The sequence below is a fragment of the Boleophthalmus pectinirostris genome, unplaced genomic scaffold, assembly GCF_026225935.1.
Source record: "Boleophthalmus pectinirostris isolate CB_2022bp ecotype Guang Dong unplaced genomic scaffold, ASM2622593v1 HiC_scaffold_16, whole genome shotgun sequence".
In the NCBI taxonomy this organism is placed as follows: domain Eukaryota; kingdom Metazoa; phylum Chordata; class Actinopteri; order Gobiiformes; family Gobiidae; genus Boleophthalmus; species Boleophthalmus pectinirostris.
The window spans coordinates 7,378,555-7,403,575 of record NW_026571095.1 but is presented as its reverse complement, the minus strand read 5'-3'; the positions used below and the strand labels follow the sequence as shown (position 1 = coordinate 7,403,575).

The window sequence follows — 25,021 nt, the reverse complement described above, 5'->3', positions numbered from 1 at the left end:
GTTTAAAATTCATGTAAATTGCAAAAATCTAACCTATATTTGGTTTAAAGACTTGACATGACTTGAAGCTCAAAGCAGATGACTTGGACTTGACTTGGATTTATGGACCAGTGACTCAAGACTTAACTTGGACTTGCCTGTGTTTGACTTGGGACTTGACTCGAACTTGAGGACAAAGACTTGAGTCTTATTTGAGACTTGCAAAACAAATACTTGGTCCCACCTCTGATCAGTACGATAAAAGTCCCACTGACAAGACAGAGGAGAGTCTTTCCTGAATGTCTTCAGAATGATCTGGAGCTGGATCAGAACAAATATAAGAGCACATAGACTAGTACACACACATGGACCACTATGGAACCATCTGGACCACTGAGAGATCACACACATGGGAATAGAAAAGAAAGCACTATGATTTAATGTTGAAAATCACATTCTATTGTCTGAAGACAGTGTTTTTATTCTCATCACATCATCTTCAGCTCATTATAAAACATTTCACAGACTTGTACTTGAGTAAAAGTATTATTTTTAGACTTGACGTATGTGTTAACTTTTCTGTTGCAGGATCCACCACCTGCTCCATGGAGATGTTTGAGTTTTGACTGCAGTGTTACACTATCTCCACGGAGACAAGCAGCTGCTGATCTTCCCACCACAAACGCAACACTGAGAACTTGAAAGGTTCCTGAACTTCTAGAAGTCACCTGCAGGATTCCATGGAAACTCTCCTCCCCCTCTTCTGTCCTCTCCTCTGTCTTATTTCATCTTCTCCTCTTTCTCCTCTATCTCCTCCCCTCTTCTCCTCTCTCTCTATCCTTCTTTCTCACTCTACTCTCTCTCTCTCCTCTCTCATCCTCTCTCTCTCTCCTCTCATCTCCTCTCTCCCTCTCTCTCCTCTCTCTCTCCTTTCTCTCCTCTCCTTTATTCTCCTCCTTTTCTCCCCTCCTTTATTTCCTCCCCTCTTCTCCTCTCTCTGTCCTTCTTTCACTCTACTCTCCTCCTCTCCTCATCCTTCCTTTCCTCTATCTTCTCCCCTCCTCTCCTCTCTCTCTCCTCTTTCTCCTCTCCTCTCTCTCCTTTCCTCCTCTCCTCTGTCTCCTTTCCTCTTCTCCTCTCTCTCTCCTTTCCTCCTCTCCTTTATCTTCTCCTTCTGTTCTCTCTCTCCTCCTCTCCTCTATCTTCTCTCTCTCTATTCCTCTCATTCTTCCTCTCCTCCTTTCTCCTCCCATTCCCTCCTCCCCTCTGCCTCCTCTCTCTCTCCCTCTCTCTTTCTCCTTTCGTTTAAATCTTGTGTTTCTTGTGTACACCTGCAGCTCCTGGCTCTGCACACAGGGGGCGGAGCTTGTTGTAAATATTTCTCATGACCTTCCCTTTGGCCCTGGGTCTGAGGCGCTGACGTCATGGAAACGAAACAACTAAAAACAAAACGCGCTCAGAAATAAAACAATGTCAAACCGATTGTGAGAATAAGGGGATTATCTGGGAAGAAAAAAATGCACTGCAGAATTCTTTCTTAATGAGATAAAATGAATTTTCATATTCTTTTTATTTTTATAATTTTTTTATTTAAAGGTATTCTGGCATTCTGGAGGTGGCACGTCTTCTGTATGATTCAATAGAAATAAAAAGTTTGAACCCAGTTTGATATAATAAAAAAAAAAAAAATCATACTTTGGAACTTTCTCCATGGAGATATATACGTTTAATGCTGTACTGTGGAATATTACAGCCACAAGAACAACATTTCCATGGAGACACATTTAAAGGCCCATGACACTATTTTCTGATCTGTGTTCTAATGTAGTTTCCTCATCACAAACAGACCTGGAGTTGTGTTTTGTTTCATTCACACATGTTTAACACACAAACCCTGCATTTTTATCTCAAACAGAAAACACTCTGTTCCACCTTGTGATGTCATGTGGTGATACAGCAAGTGCTCCACTGTGTTTTTTAAACTCCATGCTAGAGTTGGGACCAAGTCTTTGTTTTGCAAGTCTCAAGTAAGTCTCAAGTCTTTGACCTCAAGTCTGAGTCAAGTCCCAAGTCAAAGACAGGTAAGTCCAAGTCGAGTCCAAGTCATCTGCTTTGAGCTTCAAGTCATTTCAAGTCTTAAACCAAAGAACCAAATATAGCTTAGACTTCACGGTGTATTTATATTTGAGTATTTATATAAGAGTTGTAGAAATGCATATTTTTCCTTTTTAAAAGTCTTGACAAGATCTTAGTGCGAATCACTGCAAATAGAAAGAATTCAGATTTTAAATTGTGGTTATTTTGTCTGCACTGAAATGAAAGAATCATGTTCTTTGTAGTTCCCTCTGTTTGACTGTATTGTACTGTATATACTGTATTGTACTTTATTGTACTGTACATACTATGTTGTACTCCTTATTACTCTATTGTACTGTATATTACTGTAGTATATTTGATGATATGGTATCTCAGTTTGTTCCTGTAAAATTTAAACACCACATTTATCAAGTGTAAAGAGAAAAGTCTTTTCTAAAAACATATATATATATATATATATAATTAGGAGAAGCATCAAGTCTTCTCAAGTCAAGTCCTCCTCAAGTCCCAAGTCATTGAGCTTGAAATCCAAGTCAAGTCCCAAGTCTTAGTCCATTTCATCAAGTCAAGTCTCAAGTCCTAAACATAGTGACTAAAGTCTGACTCAAGTTCAAGTCATGACTTGCAAGTCCCCACCTCTGCTCCACACACCTTCACCAGAATCATTTGGATGATTTCAGCCCTGGAATTACAATCTCTACTGAACTAAAGGTAAAAACAGTTACAGTTAAACTACCGCTTCATGACATCACAAGGTGGAACAGAGCATTTGAGCTTTAGAGATGTAGACAGACTACACTGTAAAATCCAATAAGTAGACCTTACTTACCAATTGCAGATTCTGTTAATTCAGTCTCTATATCCTCCCTCTGTTCATTCAGTCTGTGCTGTTCAGACTTCATTCAACATTTTTTTGTTTCCTAAGTGCGGGGGTCTTGGTTGAGTTCACATGGAATGACTGAACTCTATATTTTTATTGTTAAGTTTTTCTACAGTTTTTCACAAAAACTAATAAATATTCAAATCCTTATACCTGATGCAGATCTAAATGACATTATTGTAGAATAGAACCTGTTTTACTCTAACTTGTGTGTATATAAGTAACATTTACCTGCTCAGTTCAAGACAGTCGGTTTCCATGGTTTTACCAAGTAAGATGAACTTACTCTTAAAAACCCATTAACACCTGAATTTATATAGATGTATATAAAAAAATGTTTTGTGTGTGTTTTTGCCTTTAAGTAGATGGTAAATTAAGTTGAGATGATTAATTTGACAATAGCGACAACTAGAAACAAGTGTTTGCCAAAGGTTCTTAGGAGGTTCCTGCAGATGCACTAACCGGCACTGGGGGAATGCAGCCACTATCTCAGCTTCTATCTTGAATGGATTGTTGCATATTTATGACAGTAGGTGTTAAGGGGACTAAAGTAAATGTTATTACACATTTCAGATTTGAGGATCTGACTGATTCACTGGCTCAGCTTCACAACATTCGAGTTCTATGAATGAAAACTAAAGTTCACTTCACTTGCTGTGCTTAGTTAGATGAAAGATGAATTTACTGTACACTCCACTGAGGAATTACTTGTAGCTCACTTTTAGAGTCACACTTCACTTTAGTCAGATTTTCCAAGATTTTTTCAAGTAAGATCTACTTATTAGATTTTACAGTGTGGCATTTATTCACTCAAAAATACAATCATTTGTTCTGTGAATAGGGGTGACTCTCCACAGATCTGACCTGTAACGTAGTGTAGTGGTGTAACCTGATTATCTCCTTTGTGATACTATTGATAACATTTCCATGGAGACAAGCAGGTAGCGAACCCTCCACCAGAAAAGTTGCACAGTGCATATTTAACATGAAAAAACAAGTCTTAATAATAGACTTACTGTGTGGAAAAAAGTGTGTGTAACCAGGTGTTTTTACATTTCTGCGGCGTACAGGAGACAGAAGAGCCCATAGAAGGTAAACACAGATGAAACAGCGTGTAAAAATGTCAGCCATCTTGATTATACAGATGAGTTCTCGGAGGCTCTGTCTGCACATGCTCAGAGAGGCGCCCTATTTAGTCTGGCACTGATTAAATTATCAGAGACGGCAATGTTTTGGTTCAGAGAAGAAAAACAAAAGAGAAAGATCAGATTTGAGCTGTGCAGGAGGAAAATTGTCTGTGAAAAGCTTGTAAAAATATTTGGTTTTATGTTGTGTACCAGGAGAGAACGGCTCACTCTCCCACAGTGAACAAAACACCACAGCACTCAAACTCAATATTGATACAGTTTAGATTTACTACACTCACAAATCTGTATATTTGTGCCTTTTTTGACACAAGTCTTTTGCTATTTTTGCTACTTTAATTATCAGGCATTTTCATTTTCATTTTTAAACTGTTTTCTTTGTATCATATTATATAACCACACAGTCATAATTCCGCTGTTATCAAAGCCACTGAGACAGAGCGGGACAAAACGAAACTGTCCCATCTTACACTTACAGCTCGAACCAAATCTAAACCAGGTCTAAACCAAGTCTAAATTAGGTCCAAACCTTGACTAAACCAGATCTAAAACAGCTTTAAAACAGGACTAAACTAGGACTACATCAAATATAATCCAGCTTTTAATTAGGTCTAAACAAGCACTAAACCAGATCTAAACCAGGTCTAAACTAGGACTAAACCAGGACTAAACCAGGTCTAAACTAGGACTAAAACCAGGACTAAACCAGGTCTAAACTAGGTCTAAACCAGGACTAAACCAGGTTAAACTAGGACTAAACCAGGTCTAAACCAGTCTAAACTAGGACTAAACCAGTCTAAACAGGACTAAACCAGATCTAAACCAGGCTAAACTAGGACTAAACCAGGTCTAAACTAGACTAAACCAGGTCTAAACCAGGACTAAACCAGGTCTAAACTAGGTCTAAACCAGGACTAAACCAGGTCTAAACTAGGACTAAACCAGGTCTAAACCAGGTCTAAACCAGGTCTAAACTAGGTCTAAACCAGGACTAAACCAGGACTACACCAGGTTTAAACTAGGACTAAACCAGGTCTAAACCAGCTATAAACCAGGATTAAACCAGGTCTAAACCAGGACTAAACCAACTTTAAACTAGGTCTAAACCAGCTATAAACCAGGACAAAACCAGGTATAAACCAGGACTAAACCAGATCTCAACCACCTTTAAACCAGGACTAAACTAGGACTAAATCAAGTCTAATCCAGCTTTTAATCAGGTCTAAACCAGCAATAAACCAGGTCTAAACCAGGACTAAACCAGGTCTAAACCAGGACTAAACCAGGTCCAAACCTGGACTAAACCAGGACTAAACTAGGACTAAACCAGCTATAAACCAGGGCTAAGCCAAAACTAAACCAGGTCTAAACCAGGACTAAACCAGAACTAAACCAGGTCCAAACCTGGATTAAAATCAGGACTAAACCAGCTTTAAACCAGGACTAAATTAGGACTAAACTAGATATTAACGAGATCTATATATTTTGTTCACATATTAAGAACAAAATGATGAAGTATTGTGTACAGTATTGTGTTCAACAAACCACATTTTTCTCAAAGTAGCTGAATTTTCTCTAAATGATTCTAAACTTAAAATTCTGAATCAAACATTTTGAACCTATTTTTTTTGTTGTTGTTGATCATATTATATAACCATACAGTCATAATTCTGCTGTTATCAGCATCGTTCAAACAGTGAGGGACAAAACTCTGTAAACTGTTCTATCTTAAACCCACAGTGCATATCTTTACATGATACAGGAAACATTTCAAATCAAGGCTCGACTGATATTGTCCAGATGATACAAACAAAAGTTCAGAAATATTCCTGCTGACTGGCTTTATTTTTCCAAGTAGTTTTTATTTTACAGTTTTAGGTCCATTCATAAAACCACTTTGTACACTTCTCAGTAACAGTAATTTTCAAGGATTTTGCAAGAAACGGCTCTTTTTGGTCCAAAACAATTCAGCATGTTATAACATTATACACTTTTTATATCTTTACTTAAATATCTAACAATAATATACAAATGTATAAATCTAAAAATGCCACTATGCTACTTCAAAGGTACAATGTGTAACGTTTCTAGTTGTTGCCTCCTTTGAGACGATATTGCACTGCCAGGAATGTTCCACAGTATGGCATTAAACATATCTAAACGTTTAATGCCACACCGCAGAACTTAGCAGCAGCGACATCTCCATGGAAACGAGCAGCAGGCAGAACCTCCACCTTAAAAATTACATATTACATACTGTATATTTAAGCATAAATTGGTCCATTGCCCTCCCTTTAAGTTACTCACACTTTTTAAAAAAAAAATCAGCTGTAACAGACACTAAAACCTTAAATATCTATATTAATTATAATCTTAAGTTATTAAGTTAAGCAATAAAATATGTAAACAGTACAAAACTAAAAATCTACAATTTAAGCAACTGGAAGGAGTGTAAAAAAAATCAGAAGTACAATTGGACGTTAAGATAAAAAAAAGTTCACTCAAGTACAATTGTGAATGGCAGTTCTATGGTGATTAAAGTTACTCAAGTTAGACTTAAATAAGCTTTAGGTTAACACAGTCTGACCATAAAGGCTGGAGAGCTGATTTAAGATCTCTGCCCTTATAATAACAGTAAGAACATTTGTTAAAAATGACTGAATTCAAAACATTTTACTTCATTTTTACAGTTTTGACAAGTTTTTTTTTGTTTTTAGTGTATTTGTTTGTGGAGCCTTTTAACTAAACATTTGTAATAATTGCATATTATTTAAATGTATATTTGGTTGTTTCAGTGTACTTTGCTTGACTTCTATTGGAGTACAAAACATTCACCCAATAGTCAAATAAGTCCAGTTTTGCGTCAAAGAATGTATTGAAACTAAGCAATCATACCCATAACAGTTTCATTTATCTAGTTAGAATAATATTTTTCAAACCTAGTCTGAATAGGGCTGTCAAAAAAATCAATACTAGAAATTTCTAGTGTCAAACCTAGATCATAACAATACTGAAATAAATGAACACAGGTTTTATTCAAGCTTACGTCACAAAACCGGTAGACGTTTGGAAACATGCGGATCACGACGTCCTTGGGCACTGTTTGTGATACTAACTCTGACAAAATCTGAGAAAATGTCATGGTTTTCTTCATCTAGATGTCATTGTATTCTCTCTTTTTTTCCTTGTATAAATAAAGATGTCATTGTAGCATTCCGTTATGTTCGGCAGATCAACAGTTCCAACCAGCTGCCTGTAAGTGACTCTGAAGACGCGATTAGGGTGGAAAGCTTTGGCAGCTTGTTAAGACGCTGCTGCTGAGTGAATATCAAAATCCCTTGATACGATATTTTACGGTATGATATTTATATTTTGAGGAGACTCGCAAAATTGTGAAAAGAATTGAAAAGCCTTTGGTCCTGTTATAATATGAAGAATTAAGTTTTAAAAGTGCTTCTTCTCTTGTCTGCATGGACAACACCAAAGGATCATGGTCTACGTAGTTCCCTGTGTTTTTAGCTACTGTTGCGCCATGGCAAGGCAAGACAAAGTAATTCAAAGTGCTTTACAAAATGAAAAAGATGTTAAAATCACAAAGAAAGACATAAAAGTCACAGTAACTCTTCAATTAAGCAAACAGACTTGTAATTTGATATATTGTGATGGCTCTCGATATTATTGTGAGGCTTTTGACGATAAGATTTCATGATATTTCGGTTATTGTTACATCCCTAATACCTATACCTTCTATGATTTTTTTCCTTGAATTTTATTACTATCACTTATATTGTTGCTCTTTGTTATTATAGTATATTATGATTGTGAGCTACTGTGACCAAACACTTATCCTTGTGGATCAATAAAATCTAAGTCTACATAACTTGTCAAAACTCTAAATATCTCAGTAAATGTTCTGAATTCTGCCCTGTTAGCGTCTGTTTTTACAGTGTTTCTCAGCAGCAGTTGTTGTTCTTCTCGATGCGTCCAACCAAAGTGGACACGAGTTTCTCGAGCTGCTCGGCGCGCAGTCTCCCCGTCTCCAGAACCTCCTCGTGATTGGCTCTCTCCTCTGAGTCGTAATCCATCACAGCTTTGTTACTGATCAGAGACAGAGCGAAGCAGCGCATCCCGGCGTGACGGGCCACTATCACCTCGTGCACCGTGCTCATGCCTGAACAAGAAAACACACATTTATTTAACATTACACGCCATATTTAAAGGTGCATTCTTCTCGTGGAGGGTCTGTCAGATGCTTTTCACCATGGAGATGTTATTGCTTTGTTTGGAATGTTTCACAGTGTGGGATTAAACCTTTCTATCTCCATGGAGACCAAACTAGGCCAAGTTACAGATCAGATCTGTGGAGAGGTGACCCCATTCACAGTCAGAATGTCTCTTTTTCTGTGCATGGCTGGACTGGGAACAAATTTGAATTCTGCTCTGGCATTTTTCCACTGGACCGGTCCAGCCCGATCAATTCGAAATTAAGGACCGGTGGGGAGGGGGAGGTCACCGCACCAGTCCAAATGTGGTTCAAGGTGGATTTGCCCGGTAGTACTGATTACCAGTCCCAGTCTGTTTCTAAGTATTTTTGAGCTATAAAACCACCTGTAATTGAATAAATGTAAAGTAGAGCTGTAATGTCATACTGTGGAACATTCCAGGCAGAGCAATGACATCTCCATAGAAACAAGCAGGTGACAAACCCCCAACCAAAAAGTTACACAATGCATCTTTGACATGATGTAGGCTACTTCTATTTACCAATAATATTATTTACAGATGGGGGCAACTAAAATGAATATTGTTCAAATGCAGATTTATGTTCTAATAGTAAGTTCTAGATCAGGGGTGGGCAATTATTTTTTCCATGAGAAACTGAAAATATTGTGGAGGGCCAGGCAAAAATGCTTAACTCAATTCTGCATAATATGAATTGTATTTCTTTATAAAAGCAGCAAATAGCATTGTTTTTTAAGAGTGTGAGTATGAGTTGGAAAAGTTAGGCTGTTTTACAAAAAATGTCATTAAAAAACACCTCTAAAATAAAAGCAATGCAGTTTTAGTCTGTGCATGAGGTAAAATGATAAAATATGTTTATTTTGTATTTCCAAAATATCTTAAACGGGCCGGTCAGAGGGACTAATGACTGTAGAAATAATCAGGTTTTATTATTACTACCATTCAAAAGTTTAGGGTCACCCAGACAATTTTGTGTTTTCCATGAAACGTCAAACTTATTTACCACCATGATTGGTAAAATGAATAGAAAATATAGTCAAGACATTGACAAGGTTAGAAATAATGATTTGTATTTGAAATAATAATTTTTTCCATCAAACTTTGCTTTCATCAAAGAATCCCCCATTTGCAGCATTTTCAGCATTGCAAACTTTTGGCATTCTAGCTGTTAATTTGTTGAGGTAATCTGGAGAAATTTCACCCCATGTTTCTAGAAGCCCATTCCACAAGTTGGATTACCTGGATGGGCACTTCTTGTGTACCGTACGGTCAAACTGCTCCCACAACAGCTCAATGGGGTTTAGATCTGGAGACTGCGCTGGCCACTCCCTTACAGATAGAACACCAGCTGCCTGCTTCTTCTCTAAATAGTTCTTGCACAATTTGGAGGTGAGCTTTGGGTCATTGTCCTGTTGTAGGATGAAATTGGCTCCAATCAAGCACTGTCCACAGGGTATGGCATGGCATTGCAAAATGGAGTGATACCCTTCCTTATTCAAAATCCCCTTTTGCCCTGAATAAATCTCCCACCTTACCAGCACCAAAGCAACATTACCCCGACCATGTTTGACAGATGGAGTCAGACACTCTTCCAGCATCTTTTCAGTTGTTCTGCGTCTCACAAATGTTCTTCTGTGTGATCCAGACACCTCAAACTTCGATTTGTCCATCCATAACACTTTTTTCCTATTTTCCTCTGTCCAATGTCTGTGTTCTTTTACCCATATTAATCTTTTTCTTTTATTGGCCAGTCTCAGATATGGCTTTTTCTTTGCCACCTTGCCCTGAAGGCCAGCATCCCTGAGTCACCTCTTTACTGTAGATGTTGACACTGGCATTTTGCAGGTACTATTTAATGAAGCTGCCAGTTGAAGACCTGTGAGGTGTCTATTTCTAAAACTACAGACTCTAAATGTACTTATCTTCTTGCTCAGTTGTGCAGCAGGGCCTCCCACTTCTCTTTCTACTCTGGTTAGAGCCTACCCACATTGTATCATTAGAACACTGGAGTAACAGTTGCTGGAAATGGGCCTCTATACACCTATGTAGATATTGCACCAAAAACCAGACATTTGCAGCTAGAATAGTCATTTACCACATTAGCAATGTATAGAGTGTATTTCTGATTAGTTTAAAGTTATCGTCATTGAAAAAAACTGTGCTTTTCTTTCAAAAATAAGGACATTTCTATGTGACCCCAAACTTTTGAATGGTAGTGTACACCATCTGCTTGTTGCCGGGAAGACTGTATTGCTTTGCCTAATTTTCCATATTCCAATAAAGGATTGTTATGTTTTTTTCCAGATATTTTTGAGCAGTTAAAAAAAACAACAAAAACATGTATATGTTTTTTTTGTTATTGATCAGACCTAAAACATCTCCATGGAGACAAGCAACAGAAAGGCACATTTCTCGAAAAGGAGTGGGAAAAAGAAAAAAAATCTTATATTAAGCCACCCATGTTCATGACCCGTGTTAATGTGGTTTCTTATGTACATTGATAACGAAACTTTTCAAATATTTATATATAGCAAAATAAATGACATACTATGTATACTAAATATAATAATTTGTAACCCAATTTCTTTCTTTTTTTGTATTGTACTGTATTATGGTCGTACAAACTAATAATAATGATAAACAAGGCACAGAAGTTTATCATTTATGATCGTACAAAATAAGCAAAATGAGAATGAAGAATGTAAGGATTTTTTTTTGTGTTTATCGTCGTACAAACTAATAATAATAATGATTGTACCAAATAATGTTAAAGAAAAGTATATGTATATTTAATAGTCCTGGTTTACTTGGTTTGGTAATGAGAAAAAAAACAACAACATAACAAATCAGTTTCACAAATATGTTTCTTGACTCACCCACAGCGTCGGCCCCCAGCCTGTTCAACATGCGGCACTCTGCGATGGTTTCGAAGGACGGCCCCCCCAGCACACAGTACACGCCCTCTCTCAGGAAGTCACTGAACCCGAGCTCCGCCCCCACTGCAAGAGCCAACCGACGCAGCTCCCGGTCGTACGCGTCAGACATGCACGGGAATCGAACCCCAAACCTGAAACATACAACAAAAAAGGTCAGAATAGGAGAATACAGATATTAAAGTGACTATGTCCGATTTTCCCCCTGTATTTGAACAGTTTGACATCTCTTGAGATCAAACTGAGCCTTGACTCTCACCTCAATTTCCACATATCAAAAAAGTCACCTAATCCTGTTTTCTCCACCTCTGCACAATTAGTACAATTAAAACTATCCTCTACAGCCTGATCTTGAAAAAGTCATCCACGCGCTCATCTTTCGACTCTAGACTCTAGACTATTGCAACTCCCTCCTCTCTGGCCTCAACTCCAAATCCATCTCCCGCCTCCACCTGAGAACACAGCAGCTCGACTCCTCACTAAGTTTCACATCAACACATCACCCCTGTTTTACTTCCCTTCACTGGCTGCCCGTGTGTTTTAGAATCGATTTTAAGGTTTTATTGATCACTTTTAAAGTTCATTTAGGTCTTGCACCAAGTTGCATTTCAGAACTTTTAACCCCATACGAGCGTCCCACACCCTTAGACCCTGAGGCAGGTCCCTGTGGATGTTACAAAGTCCAGGCTCTGTTTGCTATTTTTATGCTTTTTGTATTCTTCATTGCTGCTTGTACAACAGTATAAAAGTTTGTTATAAATAAAAATGTTTTATTATTATTTATTATAAACTCATTGTGGTGAATAATTCAAATGCTCTGAATGCATAAGGTAAAAGAGAAAGGTTTCAAATGAACTAGCTTTCATGTTTGTAGGACCATGAAAACCAGGTACAGCGGCTTTAACTTTAAAGTACAATCTGGATGTTAGTAAATGGTTGGCAAATTCACAAGAAATGTGTGTTCATTCCTAGCATGGCTTAGTTATTGACTTTTTAATGATTATCAGCCCCACTGAATTGTGGGCTTGGCCTTGTAACAAGTGTTTAAGTTAAGAGTCGGGAGTCAAGACTCTTCACTCCACAGTTCAAATATTTAAACTTCACAAACTTCATTTTATGAACTTTAAATGATATAATTTAATGGAGCTTAAATGGTGACTAAACTCCTGTTTGAGTTAAAACCAAATGAACATAAAATGTGACTAAACTTTTATTTGGTTTTATTCGGAGGTCCCTCCAGTTAATTTACAGCTTTGTTGCTAAGTGCACGCCCCTTAAAAACCAGCAGTGCGGGAAGGGGCGTGTACCTTCAATAGGCTCTTTGGTTTGGCGACTGGATTTCCAAATATGGTCCCTGGAAGCAAATTAGCCACTATAACCGCCATCCTCGATGAGCTTCATTTGACTGGAGCTGAACACTGTGGGTTTCTTTACACAGACTATGAATCACATCTGCAGTGCTGCACATACAGTACCAATGGGACTTCTGCCAGATCACTGTATTTCTCTTCTCTCATCTTCCTTCCCTTTCTATCTCTATCTCTCTCCCTCTCTCCGTCCCTCCCTCCGTCCGTTCGTGAGTCGTACCTGTCCTCGTTGTGTCCACACAGGGGGTTGACTCCGGCGAACCCCGGCATGTTGATGTGGTCTTTTATGATCATGACGTCTCCCACTTTATAGTCCTGGTTCAAACCTCCGGCAGCGTTGGTCATGATCATGGTCTGGACGCCCATCAGCTTAAACACGCGCATAGGGAGGGTGATCTGAAAACACACGGACCATTTAGAACTCCAACAGGTGATCTGACTTGAGCTGTTCAAGTCCCTCTCAAGTAACCTTACAGTCACAAGTTAGTCTTTCAGTTTTTTACTTAGTCCTGAAGATGTGTTTTTTTCTTTTTTGCCAGTGCCTGTGCATTGAATTACCATTGTAACTGATGAACATTCCGCCGTAATGATACATGTGAAACACTCCCAGCATGATGTCACCACAAAGTCCGAACACGCTCAAAGACAAAGTATACTGAATATTTGTCACTACATAAAAATCTATTGCATTGCCTCGCCTCACCTCATTTTCATGCAGTGGTGTAAATCTTTTTACTCTTAACAGTACTTCAACTTTGTTTACTTGTTGTTGTTTACCTTCTGTATGGGGTATCCTTCGTAGAGGTGGAAGCGTCCTTGCATACACACACAGGGTTTTCCTTTAAGCATCCCAAACACCAGACGACCAGCGTGACCGTGGACTGCAAAAACACGAGGGACAGTGAGTGACAGAGACAAAAACAGACACAGGTAAATCTGAGTATGCTCTTTATCTGTTTGCTGAACTGTTTTTACTATTGTTATTATTACTGGAGTAAATCATGACTTTTGTGTGATGGCAGTGTCCAAAACAGTCAACAGATCATTTGAAAAGTGTAAACAATACCTGGTCTGAAAACACTACCCTGGGGTACACCTGAATGGACTGGTAAGAGAGTTTGAGTTCAGTTAATGTTTGTAAGCATCTGGAATTATGATCAAATAAAATTCTACATATAAAGTCATTTTAAACTCTAAACAGGCTTGTTATATTGGCATTTAGTACAAGCTGTTCAGGTTATCTTAATGTTTCATTGTAGTTTTAACATGTATTGTGTTATCTGTATATATGCATCTGTTTCTTCTGTTTTTGTTGACTTTTATGTGAAGCACGTTGGTGAGTTGAAGTAGTTTTAAATGTACTGTATGAATAAACTTGAGTTGAACTGAATAAATGTCCTGTGTGGGACTTTTTGTTCTGACTGTAAAATGGAAATAGGAGTAAAACTGTCTCACTGTAAATAAAGAGGAACTGAAGCTCTCACAGTGTAAACAAACCTGTGATGAGGGAGGGAGAGAGAGAGGGGAGAGAGAGAGAGGAGAGAGATGGGGGGGTGAACAAACCTGTGCCTTTAGGGAAGTGTGGGGTGTGAGTGTGTGAGTGTGTGTGTGTGTGTGTGTGTGTGTGTGTGAGAGAGAGAGAGAGAGAGAGGAAGAGAGAGTGAGAAAAAGAGGAGTGTAAACAAACATGTGCTTTTGGGGAAGTTTCAGGTGAGAGAAGAGAGAGGGAGGAGAGGAAAGGGAGAGAGAGAGGGAGAGAGAGAGAGAGAGAGGAGAGAGAGAGAGGAGAGAGAGAGAGAGAGAGAGAGAGAGAGAGAGAGAGAGAGAGAGAGAGGAAAGGGAGAGAGAGAGAGGGAAAGAGAGAGAGAGAGAGAGAGAGAGAGAGAGAGAGAGAGGAGAGAGAAGAGAGAAAGAGAGAGAGGAGAGGAGAGAGAGAGAGAGAGAGAGAGAGGAGAGAGAGAGAGAGGAGAGGAAAGGGAGAGAGAGAGAGGAGAGTAAAGGGAGAGAGAGAGAGGGAGAGAGAGAGAGGAAAGAGAGAGGGAGGGAGAGAGAGGAGAGAGAGAGAAAGAGAGGGAGAAAGAGAAGGAGACAGGGCAAGAGAGAGATGAAGAAAGGGAGAAGAAAAGGAGAAATAGAGAGGGGAGAGACAGAGACACATTAGGTAGGGATAGGTAGACAGGGATAGACAGAGAGAGGGAAAGAAGGAGGAGTGTAAACAAACCTGTGCTTTTGGGGAAGTTTGGGATGTCGGAGTATTTGAAGATTTCCGGGTCTTTGATCATTTCGGCGAGACCCCCCAGACCCGACCCACACACGATCCCAACCACAGGCCGGACCTGAGTCTGAGACATCAGCCAGTCTGCCGTCTCGCGACATAACTCGTAACTCACACTGCAAAGAGAGAGAGAGAGAGAGAGATCAGGGAGCGGATATGAAAGATTTGGGTAGGGGAGTGAAAAGAAAAGAGAGAGGGAAGTAAGGGAACAGAAGAGTGGGATGGGTGGATGACAAAAGAGGGGGAGAGATGAGTGAAGAAAGAGGAGGAGGGACAGAATGAGAGAAATGAAAAGTGCAAAAGGAGATGGGGTAACAGTGGGAGGTGGAGAGAGACAGAAGAATGAAAACAAGAAGGAGAATTGAATCTTTTGGTGTCACATGGATAATATTACACTGTAAACAAGAGGATCCAATGTCTTATTTTTAGGATTTTTAGGAAGTATGAATCATCACGACCTGTCCTAACATAACCTGATATATGGATATGGTTATAAAATGACAGGGTTTAAAAGTTCACAGTCATGATTTATGTTCTCAAACTATATGAATGACTTCAACAGTGTGAAACCCTAACGAGAGACGACTGGATTTCAAACAGGTTTGATATTCTTGCGACGTAAGATTGCAGATCGGGAGCTGGTCATGAGGTATTAATCGGTTCTCATTACCCAATGAAGTTACTACGCATGAAGTTTCTACACATTACCCCATAAAGTTACGACACATTACCCCATGAAGTTACTACATATTACCCCATGAAGTTTTTACACATTACTGTTCCATTACTGTAGTCTGTTCCTGATGAGGAAACTACATTAGAACATAGATCAGGAAATAGCGGAATATTGACTTTTTAACAACAGAGCCAAAAGGTTCAAGTTCAAATGTCATTGTGTCACTGAGCAAGACACTGATTTACCCTTTTGCTACATGTTTGTGGTACTGGTGTAGAAATGTGTGTTGAAGCAAGCCCTGGAACTGAACTACATATTAACAGAGCACTACTTTTTGTTAATTTCTAACTTCTACGCATGATTTAACACTTCCTTGTATTCATTTTCCTTGTTTAACCTCTACAATGCAAGTCTTTTTGTTTGTTTTATGTAAGTGAATGGTGAATTGGAGCAGAGAAATCCCGGAGGTGTGGTTTCCTGTCTGGAGACAGTCAGTGAACACAAATTGCTTGACACAAATTTCCAACTTGATCCCAAAGACATGTCACATCCTGCTGCGTTCACAGTCACCTGGGACAAGCTATAAACATGAGTCAGAGTCCGGGAGGAGGGAGAAACATGGAACCTGTCTATATTTGTATTAACCACACCAGTGTTGTGCATGAACGAGTTGAAAAGAACGCGTTCATTGAACACGTTCATTTTTCAGTGAACTTTGAACTGAACGCAACACTTTTGTAAATCAAGAACTTGAACGTGAATTTGTTCAAATTATGTGTGATGAACGACGTACGTCACTGTTGGGGTTCGTCGGAATTTGTTTTCACCTGACGAGTGACGATCTGCTCGCACTTCACCTCGCGAAACCGGCAGCTTTAGCGGAACGTACGGGCTCTTGTGTCTCTCAATGGGAAGTCAATCAAACTTGACTGGGCGCGTTTAGCTGCTTGTATTTACCTTCTGTACAGGCTGACCACGGCAAACGCAAGGATTTCAAAAGTAAATTTCAAAGCACTAATTAACAGTCTATGTGGATCTGGGCTCTTTCACATGATACACAACTGCCCAGGAAGCACAATGTGCTGATGGTAAATGCACAAATACAACAATAGATCCATGCTCTCTGTGGATTTTGACGGGGATACGCGCCTACGCTCGTGTAGAGCGTCAAAAAATAGGATGGATCCTATTTTCTGAAATCTACACGCACAGGACGTGCTGCTCCGCGCGCGATTATTTTACTTGGTACAAATGTCAGTAACGCGCGTCACAATGCTTTTTCAACCTGGATTGAAATGGTGGGTTTTTCGTTTTTCTTCATACAAATTTGCTAAAATCACCGCGATATCAGCAGCGGTGAAACGCCGGAGGTGCGCCCGCGTAGACCGTGATCCTGAGCGAAAGGACCGACGCAGAAGTCCGCGCTCCACCGAGATAAACGCAGCTGACGCCCGATCGCACTCGGGGTTCTCTCAGGGGCGCTCCTAGATTCCAAGTTCTCGTCCAGGATTAGTCCTGGTTCAGTCTTGGTTTAGTCCTGGTTTAGTCCTGATTCAGTTCTGGTTTAGTCCTGGTTCAGTCCTGGTTCAATCCTGGTTCAGTCCTGGTTCAGTTCTGGTTTAGTCCTGGTTTAGTCCTGGTTTAGACCTGGTTTAGTGCTGGTTCAGTTCTGGTATAGACCTGGTTTAGTCCTGGTTTTAGACCTGGTTCAGTTCTGGTTTTAGTCCTGTTTAGACCTGGTTTAGTCCTGGTTTAGACCTGGTTCAGTCCTGGTTCAGTCCATATATGGTGCAAAAGTTCAGCATCTTAACAGTTCTTTTGGTCAGAGTAAATTAAAAGTGCTGCAATAGTCATGTAATGTTTTACATTTTAAATACAGTAATATTTAACAAATGACTTTGAAATGACAGTAACAAGTCATAAATAACACATTACGGTTTTAAAGTCACTTGTCCAACAGTGTATCTTGTAAAGTTGTTGTAAACTAGAAGTCAGTTTGAAAAATAAATGCAGCCTTTCATTTACAGATCTCATCTAAATATAAAATGAACTGAACTTTGAACTAGTTCAAAATTAAAATTGTGAACTATGAACGTGAACTATTCACTTTGAACAAGTGTGAACTGAACTTTGAACTAGTTCATGAAAAGTGTGAACTTGCACAACACTGAACCACACCTATGAAGTGTGACAAGCATGCAGAGTTTGTCCTTTAAACAAGTCCAAGTATGTCTGTGATGAGAAAACAATATATGAGAAAACAAAAGGTCAGAAAATGGTGTAATATGGGCCATGTTTTTACTTCTGTACACCTTAAGTTCTGTCACGCTTTGTAATTAATTAATCTCACCTAATCACATATCAATATTTACCCCAAGAGCAACATCTATTTTATGTAAATGAATTTCAGTGGATGACTTCATCTAATAATACACACAGGCATGGCTTTTAAACTCAAGCTCATTTCAAAATAGTAGATAAAGTTTAGCCAGACTGGTGCCACTAGTGCCTCCACTCAATTTCATTACTCTCCAGCGAGGAAGAGGTCAGAAATCAGAATACATTAGACGGTTCGCAAAAACCCCAGAAGTGCAAGCCAATTAGCGAAGAGTCATTCTATGTTGTCAACTATTCCAGAGATAGAGGATTTAAAGCCGGAATAAAGAGAATCTTTGGTGAATTTCATCCAGGGGACGTTATTGCCCTTCTTCCTACGGGATTTGAGAAAAGCTTAATATACCAGTTAACCCCGTTAGTGGCACATTACATACATCACAACCAAATAGCAGCGACTGGTTAAATGAAAAAAGTTCTATAAATTGTAATGCTTCGAGGTCAGACTGTTTTTATGAAGCGAAACCGGCTGATGAATCAGGCCAAACCTAACACAAAGGTAAGATCCCTAGAGACTAAAGACAAAGCACCATTTTACTTTAAGTTGTTACTTTCTGAACGTCGTGTTTCTGTGCTCGCTGTCACATGTTTTGTGTTTAAATGGAATCGTAGGTTTGAGGTGCTTTGAGACACCTTTATCAATGCTTCCATCATGTCGTTTTTTAGAAAAAATTTTTTACCCTCCAGCAGATCCAGGGGGCTTTCCTGTTCCACTGTTGTAGTAGTCTGAACTGTGTGCTTCAGTATAATTGGCATACTACAACATGGTGCACTGACAAACGTTCCACATTGTTTGGCATGCGTTAATATTTTTATTGTAATGAGTGAATCGTAATTAACATGTCCCACCCCAAATATTGATATATTTATATACCTATGAGCCTTCTAAAGTATGAGCAAAGACTTGATTCATAATGTACAAAGAGTTTATCATGAATTAGGGAGGCTAAGTGATTATTAACAATAAATCCATTGCGTAACTTTTCTGGTGGAGAATCTGTCACTTGCTTCTTATAAGTATATCATTGCTCTGCCTGGAATGCTCCACAGTATGACATTAAACAGCTCTATTTTACATTTATCCAATCATGCATAGTTTTATAGCTCAAAAATGTCTAGAAAAACAGGTATTCTGACTGTGTGAGCAGGTCACCTCTCCACAGATCTGACCTGTAACTCAATCTGGTTTGGTCTCCGTAATAATAGAACAGTTTTCCAAACAAAGCAATAACATCTCAAATACAAAAGCATTTGACGGACGCTCCACCAGAAAAGTTACACAATGCATCTTTAATAAAATCGTTCATTCCTAGGGGTGTAACGATATCCAATCTCATGATATATTGTCACTGTATGAACATCACGGTATGACTGCGATATTGTGGAAAAGCTCACGATATGGTAGGGAGGCTCATGATTAGGGATGTAACAATATCCAAATCGGTACGATATTTTCACGATATACATCTCACAGTACGATATTTATTGCAATATTTTGTGGAGGCTAAACAGCTAAAACTGTTAATATGCAATTTTTTCCTCTTGAAATGCCTTGACAAGACTTACTCCAAAGAACTAAGACTTAAAAGTGCTTAGAACTGTTATTTCTTCTTGTAGTTGACACTAAAATGGAGCAAAGGATCATGGTCTATGTAGTTCCCTCTGTCTTTTTTTTTTTTAGCTGCTGCTGCACCATAACTCTTAATTTAAGCAAAGAGACTTGTAATTTGATATATTGTGATGGTCCACGATATCATTGTGAGAAGTTTGACAATATGATATCAAGATATTTCCGTTATTGTTACATCCCTATTCGTTCCTAATACAGTAAAACATTTTATATCACACTTTTCCACTTTCACACTCTCAAAGCGCTTTACATCAAGGAACAACTCACCCATTCACACACGCACTCATACACCAGTGTACACACAGACGCTGGGGGCGAGGGGGGTTAAGTGTCTTGCCCGAGGACATAATGATAGCATTCATCTGAGGGAGCTGGAATCACACCACCAACCTGTCAGTGGGCAAACACTGTACCAACTGAACTCACGTTCTCGCCCCAATAATGACATCAGTCGACCACAGACAATCCGTGTATCATTCGGTCACTCGTTTTTCAAAATAAAACCAAAAATATGAAAATGAAAAAAGGTCCGTGTACCATTCGCACTTTTGAATTACAATTAAGAACGAACAACAATAAAATGGGAAAACAGGTTGTTAATTCGTTATTCTGCTTTAGTGTCAAAAACATTTCGACCTCTATTTCCAATATTTAATTTGAAGTTTATTTCAAATAACACCAATCAAAAATACAGCCTATTTTACTTTGGATATTTTCATTTCTCTGATTTATATGAAGTTCTGCTGCTAGAAGGACTTAACTGAAAAATCATTGCAATTATGTGTACAACCATGTCATCTTCATTTATAGCGATGTGTTTACTTTCGCATCCTAGAAAATCACTGTTGAACTCCATGACGAGAAAAGTAGCAGCGAGTAGATAAACTTTAAACAGCATCGAACTGTAAGGGGCAAAAAACTACAGAGAATATAATATCAAAATTGAAATAGGCACAGAGACTGGTTTTAATTGGTGCTATCTGAAATAAACTTTAAATTAAATATTGGAAATAGAGGTCGAAATAAGTTTTTTTTTTTTTTTTTTTTGGTTTGACACTGAAACAGAATAATGAAATAATAACCTGTTTTCCCATCCCAACGAATGGTACCCGGACCAAAAAACAACAATTTTCTTCATTATTTATCTCAGATAACAATTTGTTTATGCAGTTTTCGATTTTGCGTTTAGATGAATAATGGAAAAAACAGCTTCTCCTAAATCAGCCTGAATTTGTTTGTGTTAAACATGTGTGAATGAGAGAGAGAGGGTTGGTTTTCTTATGTCCTTTTTGAATGGTTTTAATTTATTCCTTTTAAATTAGAGCTTTGAAAATGTCCCTTTTATATGTCAATGTGTTTTTATTCACTGTCGTATTTTTATTTTATTTTTTTTCATGTGAACTGTATACTTTTATAAAGGTTCCGTTTTGTTTGTATGTAAAAGAAAAAAATACAAAGAAAAACGGAAGGTTTACATAAAACCCCTTTTGGTCGTACGTGCTCCGTGTCACCTCCACGCGGGGATGTGATGTACCACGTGGAGCTTTCATCAGCCGTAACTAAAAATTTCCACCACACACGTCGCGAGACCATTCATCAACCATCCGCCGCACGTTTCCCAAATTACGTCACGACGCAGCAGTCGTCTCCTCAACATCAATCCACAACAAAACGAACGAATATCCCAAGTTTTGTGCGGTTAAATTTGGATTCTAACGAGAAAAAGTGAAAAATAAAACATAAAAATAAAAACAGTTTAATTTAAATATTCGCGTAAATCATCCAACAATTGGGTTAGGTGTAAGGATATCGATCTAACAGAAATGTATTGACTCAACCGCAGTAAAGGAGTGTACGCGCACCTGCTAGCAAAATACGACATTCCCGAACATTCCCGAGCGTTTACACAAAATAATTCTAGTGACAACAATTCAACAGTCATCACAATAAAGCAGCATAATCTAGAAGGGCGCGTGAGGATACCGCGCGCTTCCCGCCTCAACAGTTGCACGGTTTTACGTAGTTAATCGTTCGTCCATCGTTAAATGAATTGCGCGCGTTCAAGAGCAATATTTGCGTCGTAATTCGGTTTACTGCGTGGAATCTGAAACGGCAAAGCTAAAAGGAAATGTCTCGCGTGGATTCATCGCAGAGAAGAGCTACGAACTGATGTCGCTTGAAGAATATTGCTAATTTTCCTGACTAAAAGGCGCGTAAACATTGTACTTACCCGTGTACGCAGTCAGACATCTTGTTGTATCGTAAAAGCGCAAATACAGGATAAGGGAAGCACCTCCGGATTTTTCTCTATGGCGCAGGACGTAGAGGGGACCGGTTTTGACACTCCGCTCTGCCGCTGCCACATCCCACGTTGCGTCAGAGCCGTCGCGTGCTCTGATTGGACGGTGCGCAGGCGTTGTTTCAGCGCGGCGCGTGTGATGAGCTCGGAGTCATGGCAACGGGGGATTACGTTCAATGTCATAGCGAAAAAGACATACGGGAAATTGCGAAGAAACGCAACGTGGGTATGTCGAAGTGTAAAAAGTAACTATTAAACTTAAAATATTGAATAATAAATGTACAACTATAATACAAAAGTGTAAAAAGTAACTATTAAAGATAAAGTATACAAAATAAATATGCAAATACAATACTAAAGTGTAAAAAGTAACTATTAAAGATAAAATATCCAAAAATAAATATGCAAATACAATACTAAAGTGTAAAAAGTAACTATTAAAGATAAAATATCAAAAAATAAATATGCAAATACAATACTAAAGTGTAAAAAGTAACTATTAAAGATAAAATATCCAAAAATAAATATGCAAATACAATACTAAAGTGTAAAAAGTAACTATTAAAGATAAAATATCCAAAAATAAATATACAAATACAATATAAAAGTGTAAAACGTAACTATTAAAGATAAAATATACAAAAATAAATATACAAATACAATAGAATAGATCCGTAAGACTTTTATTTTCTATCAATGACCTCTCCCGTGTTTCTTTTTGATTTCCTTTAATATGCGACATTTTAAAGACTATTTCTCATTCAAAACATTTATTTTGTTTTACATTGATGTCTTAAATTACACTAATATAAGGTGATCAGTCCCGGGATAGTCCCAGTTTTGAGCCCTGTATCCCCTGCAGATTTATCCAAAACCATTGATTTGTCCTAGTTTTATACAAGAAATGTCCCAGGTGTCCCTATTTTTGACCAATCTGATCTCTGCCAACAGGAAAGAGAGACAAAAATACTGCTTAAAAATGACCAAAACACAAAGAAAATGCGACTATACTGACTCACATAGAGCGCAGAACAATTTTCCTGAATTACGCACTTGTTTCACAATTTTATTATTACCAACCACCACAAAATGTCCCAGTTTTTTATCTGGTCACCTTAGACTAATGTAAAGGTCATAATAAAGCCAACTACAGTTTCCAACATTATTAAAAAAGCCTGATATCAGCATAACAGCATTCAGTTGAAATACAGTATAAATGTACGCTGGTTTACATAGAATTCCAAATATTATTATTATTATACATTATATTTTTATTGAGAACACAGAAAGTGCATGTAGTAGATATATATTGCATATGATTACAAAAGCACAACAATACATATATAAAAACTTTGAACTTCCGTAAGTTAATAGTGGACAGATCTAGTATGGATATAATAGTACAGAAAAATCATTACACAGCAAAAAGTGTAGCGTTAAAATTGACTCTCACAGAATCAATTTGAACATTTTCTCAGAGTTCATATGAGTCCAATCTGTTCTAGAGTTAATTTAATGTTTTTGGAAATGTTAATTAAGTAACACTGGACCAAAGTTCCTGTTAACCCCAAAATCAAGAGTTATATTAATGTTTTGTTAGTAAACGGATAACACTTTGTAGAGTTACTTTATTTTAGTTAATTTAAGATGAAATTATGTACAAAACTGGTTCAAACTGGTCTTCTCTCACAGGAGTTTGAAGTGATGGGTGGGGGAGGTGCCAAATTAAGACTAAGGGAAGTTGAATGAACACTAGGGGATTTTGAATTGTCTTCAACCATATCAACTCTGGCAAATAACCCCAACTCAATCCCCCATTCAACTTTCAAATAGTTAAACTAACACCTTTTGTGTTCAAAATAACTCTGAAGTATTTGACCCTGAAATTTTAACCCTCTAGTTTTTGCTGTGGCGTTTCACATCCATTTTAAGTTCCCCTAGACCTACATGAATAAATTAGTTCCCCATAAAATGTTAAAGGTGCACTAAATAACTTCTTAGTTGACGGTTTGCCACTTGCTTGTCTTGGTTTGTTTAGAATATTCCCCAGTATGGCATTAAATGTATCTATTTCCACGGAGCAAAGTCGCCCACAATACCACCAGGTCAAGTTATGAATCAGATCTGTGGAGAGGTCAGCTCCCTCACGTAGGCATGTCTGGTTTGCAATATATTTTTGAGCACTAAAGCTTTTGTGCTTTAATAAATGCAGCATAAATTAGTTTAATGCAAAACTGTGCCACGAATCAGGCAAAGAAATACTATCTCCATGGAAACAAGTTTGTGGCGGACCCCCTACAAGAAAAGCTACATATATAAAAACTCGAACAAAAGCAGGAGTCCACTTTACACGTACAGACTCCACACACGCAGTATATGTTTTTCATCTAATCTTTCTTCTTATCTGTGGTGTGTTTAGTCATCACGGTGGGTGGAAGTGCATTTTCCGAGCGGACCCTAAAAGCCCCATCGTGCTGAATTGCTTCATTCAGAGATCAGGCTGCCCACGTGGTCTTGTTTCTGCCCGTGCATGAATTATGCAACACTCCGCACGAGGGCAGAGCAGTGCTGTGTTGTGGTGCTGAAGTGGGACAGATCCTACACCGGAAATACAATGAATGAAATATTTTTACAGTGACATCATAGACACAGGCCGCTGCACTACAAAATATAAACAGATCTTAAAGGTGCACTAAGCAGACCCCACAGTTTTCTATTGCTTCTATAGAGGCTCTATTCACACTTAGATCACAAACAAGGAAGACGTTTGGAAACATGCGATGACAACTTCCGGCAGACTCTGTTCACAGTATTAAGTCTGACAAAATCTAGGAAAAATTAGAAAATGTCCCAGTTTTCTTCATCTAACGTATTTTTCAGACTATAAGTTGTGCCAAAGTATAAGTTACACCAGCCAAAAAATGCGTAATGAAGAACAAAAAAACATACATAAGTCGCACTTTTTGGGGGAAATTTATTTTATAAAATCAGAGACCAGGAACCAGCAATTCATGTGTAAAGTCAAGTTCTAGTAAAAACAATAGAAGAGAGAACAACAGACTGTTAATGTCACATATGAACAGTTCTTCAGATAAATATAACAT

The 25,021-nt window shown here is 38.3% G+C and overlaps 1 protein-coding gene across 1 annotated transcript; it reads right to left on the bottom strand.

The window, feature by feature from the left end:
- Positions 1–5,927: 5,927 nt before the first annotated feature.
- On the bottom strand, positions 5,928–21,992 carry LOC110171935 (purine nucleoside phosphorylase-like). Its single transcript, XM_020937741.2, has 6 exons — positions 21,849–21,992; positions 14,865–15,034; positions 13,421–13,524; positions 12,864–13,039; positions 11,220–11,410; positions 5,928–8,272 (listed from the first exon to the last, which is right to left on the bottom strand). The coding sequence occupies exons 1-6, from the start codon at positions 21,866–21,868 to the stop codon at positions 8,055–8,057; spliced, it is 879 nt and encodes a 292-aa protein (XP_020793400.1). The 5' UTR covers positions 21,869–21,992; the 3' UTR covers positions 5,928–8,054.
- Between the last annotated feature and the right edge of the window lie 3,029 nt (positions 21,993–25,021).